Raw genomic sequence first — 9,881 nt, 5'->3', positions numbered from 1 at the left:
ATACCTTTGTCTGCAATGATGCCCCCTCCCCTCCCACCCCAAGTCAGGTCCTTCAATTCAAAGAATTCACAAAGTGCCTCATCTTTTCTGCAGAGTCAAAATTATATACTGTCCCCCCCAGGGACGAAACACAACACGGCCGGGTACCTCAAGGAATATTAAATTTTCAGGTCCCTTAATTCTTTCTCGACTTCATCAAATGCCCTTCTCTTCTTAATTGGGGCTTCTGAAAAATCCTGAAAAAACATTACTTTGAGCCTTTGTACATTAAATCCTGTCAATTTCTTCCCAGTTTTCTTGCTGTTTCAACTTTTAACTTTTTTTATATAATACAGGACTGTGTGGGGGCGTGGGTCCAACCCAGACCTGTGCATTGCAATCCAGTGGGCCTGCTCCACGCTCACCAAGCCCGACTCCAACTCCAACCTCAGGAACTTCGGGAGCCACCCCTCCAAGAAGCCGACAAGGTCCTCACCTTCTTTGTGTTCTGGAAGACTCACGAGCTGTAAGCTTTTTCTCCTATTATTGTTCTCTAAGTCGTCAACTTGGTTTTGAAGGACCTGAACCTAGTCTTCCAGTATTTGGATCCTTCCTCCCAAGACCTCCACCATGGTCTCCAATGCCGCGGTCCTCTCCTCTACTGCCTCCATTCTTTGGTCCAGCAGCTGGATTTCCAGCTTATCTTTTTTAGCTTGGCAGATAGTGGTTCTACAGTTGCTTTTCTTGGAGTTTGGCAAACCCCAAGAGTAAATGCTGCTGTCCTGTTAGATCCAAAGGGGCTGCCACAGGAGTTTGAGCACTGGCTGCAGCCACCCCCAATGCAGTAGGGGAGTGCCCTGTCTGCTGTGCTCCTTTCGGACCCTTTCCTTTATTCAATTTCATCCTGGCCTTAAAGCAGCTCCAGATTATCAGTTTAGTTTAAATTAATACTTTTTTCTCCTGGGGGTGGTTGATGGTGGTGGGGGCATGGTAAAGGACCACCTTGCCTGGGGGTATGGCACAGAGTCCAGTACAGCAGACCACTCAGACCGCTGCCATCTTGGATCCAACCTCTTATTTTTAATCAGCAAACCCGAGTTCGAGATTTTCTCATAAGAGGATACATCCTTTCTGCAGCAACTCTATCAAGACCTTTCAGGATAATATATATTTCAACTAAATCACCTCTTACTCTTCTAACTCCAGTAAATAGTATAATTAAATTTAAAAAAAAACAAGTCTTCGGTGTCACTTGAGCACAGACCATTTGTACAGCTCATGGTGGGCGAACCAGATATTTGTCCTTTGGGTGAGTTCTGGTGACATAAAGAAGCTGTACAATTGGTTGGCTAATGATTCTGGGTTGATAAGCTAAGATCAGAAATATGACCCTTCCTCCCCTTATAGGTCTTTTAATCTTGCATACAATTACTAACATTTTATTGAAGCAACCAAACTCAGGATGGTTATTTAGTTAGGTAGCCTCTGACTAAACTCAACATTATACACAAAATAATGAACTACATTATCAGTTTAACTTTAAAAAGTTTATTTTGAAACAATTCATTTCATATTTAAGTAATTGCAATAAGGGATTTTGTAGATAAAGGGTAGAGCTTGTGTCACTCTGTAACTCTGTCTTTTCCCAGCTGGATTTAAAGTAAAACAGAAACCTCGACAAAGCATTGCGTTTTTTGAAGAGTTAACGCACATTGGGCAACTGTTGCAATTACACATTTTCAACAATCTACCAAAAAGGATGAAAATAAACATGAAAGACCTTGGAAGCATGAAAGACCCCACCTTGCATCAATTCACATCAACCTGAAACTTTTCAAATGTTTCTACAATGGAACATCAAAACGCAATTGCTTGTTTGGAAATAATAACAGCTGTTGACATAAGTTAATAGAATCTCGCTAGGCTGAGCAGAGAACTTCAAGGGCTCTTTGCTAAGAAGGAGACACGTTAAGACAATGCGTGACTGTATGAACAGTATTGCTTTGCTTGATCATTTTTAGCTTGGAGAACAGTTCAATACATAATGTTGTTTGTTTAACCTAAGGAAATCTGAAATTCTTCTTAGCCTCAAAATTAAAATAGTGGAGTATTTATAGAATTGGTAAAATGCATTCTCTCTAAATTCTAAAGCACAAACCTGTTGCAGTCAAACAAGTAGTGGGAGGATAGGGTAAAGTAGTCATCTCATCCATTTTCACTTGGTTACAACAGTTCTCGTGGACAGATTTTCATCAATTCAAGTCATATATGTGCTTGGATGGATGTTGTATATAGTGGGAAAGTTTGTGTGAAACATGGCGAGACTCATGATTTACTTTGTTACTTGTAAAAATTGGTACTTAATGTTTGAAATGGAATAATTCTATCTTGAATACACATAAGGGTAAAATTGGTCTTCAACAGGAGAACGAAACAGATGACAATGAATTGGTAGCCAGCTGTACACCTTCTTCAGTATTCTCCATTTAAATAGTTTGACCTTGTCCCTTTCCCTGACTGCTTGAAATGAAGTTAAGCCTCAGTTTCTTTGGATAATTGTCACCCGTATGAACAACATTAACATAATTCTGAACTCATTTAACTCAACAAATGCACAAAGAAATAGTGAAATAATTTTAGAAACAACTGCCCAAAGAGTCTCTAATTTTCTAAGTGCAGCAAGAAAACTATACTTTCAGGAAAACTGAGAATTCAGAAAACCAAATGCAGAATTGAGTCAAGCATGGAAGAAAATTTAGCAATATATTCTTATATCTACTTCAAATGTGTTTCTCATACAGTTTACACTTTTGTACTGAGCACAGTCCTGTTTATTTAAATCTATAGATCGGTCATTATTGTTTCAAGTAATCAGTTTTGCAATCTGTAGGGAGCTTGAAACTTCATGCGTTAGCTTCGTGTTTCGTTACAAAGGAAAGGAATTCATCAACATCATCAGGTGATCCCATTATGAGTGGAACCCGTTGATGAAGAGACTCTGGCTTCACATCAAGTACTGGCTGGGTTCCTGTTGTGGCTTTTCCACCAGCCTGTTCCATTATAAAGGCCATTGGGTTGCATTCGTACAGAAGACGAAGCTGTGGTTAACAAACAACACATTTAAATTATTTATTATAACATTTACCATAACACTAACATCAATTATTCTAATATGTAGCAGTGAGCTTGAACCATATCATTAAGTTCAACCAGTAGATAATAAGTGAGTCAGGTTATTCCTGGAAAATGCTAGTATACTCAGGGTTCATGAAAGATTTGGAGCAGGAGCAGGGCATTGAGATAATTGAGTCTATTTACCATTCAATTAAGACTAAGGAAGATTTATATTGCAATTAAATTTGCACTATTCATCGACACCCCTTCCCTAATAAAAAAACCTGTCTACATTCATATCCGGATACCCAAAACCAACAACAGCAGCCTTGCCTTTGACATTGGCACAATATTATTGATTCGTTTGTGTCTTCAGTAACACAAACTGCCATCCTTTACTTGAACAGAAACTTCAAGAAAACTACCTCCTCCAGCAGTTCTTGACTTTCATATGTTGTACATCTCATTTATATTGCAGCAATGCTGATGAAGTCAGAGCTTCTATTTGTGGCGAGTTAAAATGGCTCTGTAATATATAGGCCACAACTGAAAACCGAGTGTTGTAATCAGAGAGCAGAGTATGAATGACTGTTCTCGTCATCAAGGCAGCATTTGATGGGAATGTGGCATCGAGGAGCCCTAGCAGGGTAGATTTCAATGTGAATCAGTGGAAAACTCTCCACTGGTCGGAGTCATACCAAGCACAAAGGAAGACAACTGTGGTTGTGCAGCTAGTTAATTGGCCAGTGTCCTGGTAATGGAAGGGAATGTTCAGCCAGGATTCCTAATTCTGCTAAAAAAAATAAAAGAGCTGAGGATGCTGGAACAGAAGCAGAAATTGCTGAAAAATCTCTTTAGGTCTGGCAGCAACTGTGGAGAGAACTCAGAGTTAATGTTTTGGGTCCACTGACCCTTCTTCAGGAGCAGAATGGGGTGGTGGGAGGGTGGAGAGTAAACGATAGGTGGCAAAATAAAGAGAGAACAACAAAGGAGTGGTTACAGGTCAGTCTGGGTGGGGGGATGCTGAATAGCTGCTAATGTGAACAATTAATGGGTAGTGTGTGTTAACAGGAGAAAGTGAGGACTGCAGATGCTGGAGATCAGAGCTGAAAATTTGTTGCTGGAAAAGCGCAACAGGTCAGGCAGCATCCAAGGAGCAGGAGAATCGACGTTTTGGGCATGAGCCCTTCTTCAGGAAGGAGATGTGGCTGTGGTAGCGAGTCTGTTTGAGAACGTGGCTGAAGAAGGGCTCATGCCCGAAACGTCGATTCTCCTACTCTTTGGATGCTGCCTGACCTGCTGCGCTTTTCCAGCAACATATTTTCAGTGTGTGTTAACAACCCACTGGTGGTAGGGGCAGGAATGGGGAAAAAAGCTGAAGCCCTAAAATGTTGAACTCCTGAATGCTGCAGCGTCCCCAAGCTGAAAATGAGGTGCTATTGTTCCAGCATGTGCTGAGCTTTGCTGGAGCACTGCAGCAAGCCTGAGACAGAAATGTTGGCCATGGAACAGGATGGTGTGTTGAAGTGGCAAGCAACTGGAAGCTCAGGGTCTTTTTTGCAGACAGAACATAAGTGTTCTACACAGTGGTCACTCATGCATATGGATAGCAGTGAATTGAGGGATGCGTAGGTTAAGTTATTTTATTTTACATTAGGATTAATCCTCAGCACAACATCATGGGCCAAAGGGCCTATTCTGTGCTGTACTTTTTTCTGTTCTATGTTCTATATGCGCTTCGTTTCCCAATGCAGGGGAGACCACACTGTGAGCAGCGAAAGCAGTTGACTAAATCAAGTGAAGTACAGTAAAGCACTGCTTCACCTGCAATTTGTGTTCGGGAACTTGGATAGTGAGGAGATAGGAAGTAAACAGACAAGTGCTACACCATCTGCAATTGCAGGGGAAGATGCTATGGGGTGTGCAGACACGTTGGGAGTGAAGGAGTGACTAGGATGTCCTAGAGGGAATGGTCCTTGCAGAAGGCTGATAAGGAAGGGGGCAGAGAGGGGAATATGTGACTGGTGGTGGCATACTGCTGGACGTGGCAAAAATGGCATCCAATGATCCTCTGGATGTAGATTTTGGTGGGACAGTAGGTGTGGACAAGGGCAGGGAGGGCCTTTCACTGTCATGGGAGGGAAAAGAGGCAGTGAGGGCTGAAATGCGGAAGATTTGTTGAACCTGGCTGAGGGCTCTGGAGAATCCTCGGCTGAAGAAGATGGACATTTCAGAAGCCCCCTGCTCATAGCTGGCATAATTAGAACAGATGAGCCAGAGACAGAGGAACAGGGAGAAAGGAATAGAATCTTTACAGGAAGTAGAGTGTGAGGATGTATAGTCAAGGTAACTGTTTTGAAGGTGTGTACTGTATTTTTAAGAGAGAGAACGCTAGCAAGGACTGACTGAAAGCACAGTGTACTGAACAATTTAAAAATATAACATTTGGTTGACACAAATAGCTGGTTCTGTGTTGCCGTGGTACAAAAACAAATTCAAATTCAGCCAATTAGTTTAAATTATGTCCCAGAGACCAAAATCCAATTGAATTTGAATTTAATGTTTTGATGACATCAAACTAATGAAATTATCTGATATTTTGAGGTATAAACCCAGACATTTTGAACAGTTAGAAGGAGAACTGCCAAGAACACCAACAAATATAGACTACTAGCTGAATAGTCCATAAGAAATTTGTGCACTAGAAGACCAAAGCTGATTTAAAGAAATCTACAGAGAAAGTTTGACATCTGAAGATGACAACTGGTTTTGAAACTGATTTGCCATAAATTCAAGAGGGAATTTATTGGACCAGTATTGTAGAGTGGGAGGTAAAAGATAAGTTTAAGAGAAAGAAGTTGTAAGTAGTTGCTTAATGTTCTCTTCTGGACTTAAAGAATAAAATTGTTAATTTTTACTTTAAATTGTGACCTCTGGGATAGTTCTTTGCCTCTTGAAATTTAACAGATTACAGTATGAGTTGAGCTTCTCTGTGGGTTTAAATTAGCAGAGGGATTTACCCAGTGCTAGAACAGTAACTGTGGGAGTAAGTGGTTTTGTAGTGCATTTTTGTGGCCAGCCTATCTCTGGAAATGGAAACAGAGGGAGGGGAGGAGCCAGAGATGGTCCAGGTGAATGTGAGAGCAGGATGGAAATTGGAATTGAAATGGATAAACGTTACCAATTCTGGACAAGAGAGGGAAACAGCACTGATGATGTCATCAATATACCAGAGGAAGACTTGTGAGTGAGGGCAGGAATAGGACTGGAACAAGGAATGTTCCACATACCTCACCAAGAGACAGGCAAAACCGGGGTCCATGCAGGTACTCATGGCTACCCCTCTGACCTGAAGACAGAGAGGAGCTAAAAGAAAAGTTGAACAGGGTGATGAAGAACTCAATCAGGTGGAAGAGAGTGATGATTGAGGTGATGGTTCTAGACTTCTTTTCCAGAAAGCAGTGGACAGATCTGAGACCATCCTGGTGGCAATGGATGTGTAAAGGGAATGCACATCCACGGTGAAGAAGAATCAGCTGGAGCCCACAAATTGGAAATCTGAAACTGATGTGAAATATCAGGGGAAAAGTGGGAAGGGACTAGACAAGAGGAGACAAAATCGAGTCAAGGTAGGAAGAGATGAGTTCTGTGGGGCAGGAGTAGGCAGAAACAACAGGCCTCCTGTGCAGTCATATTTGTGGATTTTGGGAGGAGGTAGAAGGTTTGGGAGACTATGAGCTTGCAGGCAGTGAAGGGGAGATTCCAGATGAAATAAGTGGACACAATGGCATGATGTTCGAAGATCCAAGGGAGGTAGGAGGAGGTATCTGAGAGCTGACACTCAGCCTCTGCAATGTAGAGGTAAGTATGCCGGAAAAACAGCAGCACCACCCTTGTCAGCAGGCTTAATTACAAATCAGGGTTAGATCTAAGAGCATGGAGTGCAGTCAGTTCAGGTTGAAACAAGTGAGGGGGGGCGGGGGGGTTGGCAGAGAAATTGAGGCGATCAAAGTCACGTCGACACATTTCAATGAACAGGCCAAGTGCAGCTAAAAGGCCAGAGGGAGGAGTTCAAGTGGAGGGAGAGTGTTGCAGGTGGGTGAAGGTCTTGGGATGGGGAGACTCCATGACATGATGTTGAACTTTCCTTGCATCGCCTTTGTCTCCATGGCATTCTTTTCGAACAAAAAGAGCAAATTACTGCAGATGCTGGAATCTGTACTGAAAACAAAAAACAAGAGTCCTCTCTCCAAGTTCTGCTAACTACATGGTGCAATAAATGTTTGTGTTTACAAGCCATCTAAAACACAAACATAAGAATGTCCAATTACAACAAGTGAAAATGTACCTTTCCTTTTGGGCTTTTCTTGTTGGCAGGATACATGAAGATACCTCCATATTTTAATGTACGATGAACATCTGCCACCATAGACCCTACATATCTTGAACTGTATGGAGCAGTACCATCCTGCACAAAGAAAAGATGACATATGTGAATGCAGTTAGCTCAAAGAATAGTGAAACACTAAATTCCACTTCATTGTAAGTGTCCATCCTGTAATTTCTTTTCCCATTTTTCACCAAAAGGCAATAGCTTTTCAGAAACCAGTTTGTGCTGAACTCTCTCCAGTACCTCCTCTAAATGATCATCCTTAACTGATGAACTTAGATGTTGAGAGTGAGAGCCTGTTCATTGTGATTTACATTGAACTTTTAAAAACTGCAATAATGTTGGAGAAAAGCGAAACAGATATATTTTCTTCATATACCTATTGGTAAAGGTATTGGCATAAAACTGACACAATACATGCAAGGAACTGAGCAAACAGGAAACTTCTGTGCAATCTTTTAGACATAATGTTTAGCCTGTGATTTTTTTAGTCAAACATTGTGTAAGACAGAATTGGTCATTTCTCTCTCAAGCCACTTGATCCTACCAATATTTTTTATTGCACTTGAACAGAATTACGAGAACAGATACATTTTCAGGTGGACTGAGCTGAATAACATCTATGAATGGGATTGATTAAAATAACAGCTCTCCAACCAGGTACTTTCCTTCAATGGTCACTTGATGGTGATCTGTAATGGAAATCTTTCTCTGCTCTTGCCCTGTATGCTGAAGTCAGTAGAGGACTACAAGTAAAAACAATTTAGCACACCTACACGATTATACCTGTGGTTTAAAATCACAGAATGCAAAATCCATTAGAGGAGAGTTTCCCTCCATATGTTTAGAAGTCTGACAGTAACTAATTAAGTCTACTTCCTTTATTTACTCTGGTTAGCTGATTAATAATAATTTAGCAATCATCTGTTAGGATCAGTATCCAATATCTAAACTGTGGAATGGAAACACTCACATTCCGCGTAATACACAATGAGACAGAGTAATAGGATGCAGGATATGTGAAGGCCAATGATTGTCAACATGCTTCTCCAAGTTGATTAATCACACAAAAAAAATTGCAACTGTTAGTGGAACAGATACTCAGTGGAAGTTGTTTGGCATTTTCCTTTTCTCTTTTAATGTGAAAATTGCAAATCCACTTTGTGTCCACCTTCATCAGCTTATGGATTATATGGATATGGGTTTGTAAGGACTTACTCACCTTCTTCAGCCTGCTCTTTCACACAACTGATGCTGCCAGCAGAGTCTCTCAAAGGCCTTTTATCAGGCTCCACTTTCTCCTCACTCATCACAATTTCTAGTCAAATATCCAGCTACCACCAGTTGAACGAAACAAACCAGGCACTGAACTAGGTTCATAGATTTGTAGAATGTTAAAGCATGGAAGGGCCATTGTGTCCACACTGGTCATCATCCATTGAACGATTCTAATCCTGTTTCCAAGGCTTGGCCTGTAGCCTATTTGCTATGACGCTTCAAGTGTTCATCTAACAGTTCCTAAATCTCTTGAGGGTTCCTGCCTCTAACACCATCTTAGGTAGTGAGTTCAGACACTTACAATCCTCTGGGTGTAAAAGAAATTTCTAAATCCCTTCTGCTTCTTAATTTAAAACTGGTCACTGAACCGTCTACTAAGGGGAAAACATTCTCCACAGAACTTTGTACACCTCAATCAGATCCCCTCAGTCTTCCCTGCTTGAAAGAAAACAAATCCAGTCCAGCTAGTCTCTCTTTATAGCTAAATCACTCCAGCCCAGGCAACATACTGGTGAATCACTTCTGCACCCTCTCTAAAACAATCTCATCCTTCCTACAGTGTAGCAAAGAGAAATGCAGTTAGTAGCCCACTGTGGCTGAACTAATGGTAGATATAGATCTATTATAGCTCTGGTATTCAATGCCTTGAATCATAAAGGCAAGAATTCCACATGCCTTCTTCACCACCTTATCTCCCTGACTTGCTGCCTTCAAGAATCTATGCACAAACACATCAAGGTCACTTCTCGAGGTCCTACCAATAAACATGCACTAACTTGCTTCCCAAAATGCATCACTTCATATTTTTCGGGATTACATTTCGATTCCCACTATTTAAAAAACTAAAGTAAGATTCAGGAACTGGCTGGGAAGGTGAAACAAAGGCAAGGCTCATATCATAACTAAAGAAAGAAAATGAAATGAGACGCAGTGTTGTAATGTATTCTAGAAATTTCAGAAAACAATTATTATTCCCTCGAGGAAGCATTTCATTTCTCAGATAACAACAAAATGAATGACAGCGAATGATTCTATTTGAACTCCATAGGTTAGTTTAAAAGAGCAGGTCAACATTTAAACACAGACCTTCCTAAGAATAGCTGATAGTAAAAGGCTTTAA

At 41.0% G+C, this 9,881-nt stretch overlaps 1 protein-coding gene across 1 annotated transcript in view; it reads right to left on the bottom strand.

Annotated features, from left to right (window-relative positions):
- Nucleotides 1-1,504: 1,504 nt before the first annotated feature.
- LOC122561580 (fructose-1,6-bisphosphatase isozyme 2-like) overlaps nt 1,505-9,881 on the bottom strand; it is a 55,894-nt gene continuing 47,517 nt past the window's right edge. The window contains exons 6-7 of the mRNA XM_043713401.2: nt 7,442-7,561; nt 1,505-3,077 (exon numbers count right to left, since the gene is read on the bottom strand). Of these exons, the coding sequence (XP_043569336.1) occupies nt 2,883-3,077; nt 7,442-7,561 (315 nt within the window). The 3' untranslated portion in view covers nt 1,505-2,882. The remainder of the gene's footprint in view (nt 3,078-7,441; nt 7,562-9,881) is intronic.

Source organism: Chiloscyllium plagiosum, unplaced genomic scaffold, assembly GCF_037043375.1.
Source record: "Chiloscyllium plagiosum isolate Xiang-an unplaced genomic scaffold, Cpla_swu_hap1 HiC_scaffold_2, whole genome shotgun sequence".
NCBI lineage: Eukaryota > Metazoa > Chordata > Chondrichthyes > Orectolobiformes > Hemiscylliidae > Chiloscyllium > Chiloscyllium plagiosum.
Note: the sequence above shows the minus strand (reverse complement) of the source record. Positions and strands in the feature narration are given on the sequence as shown.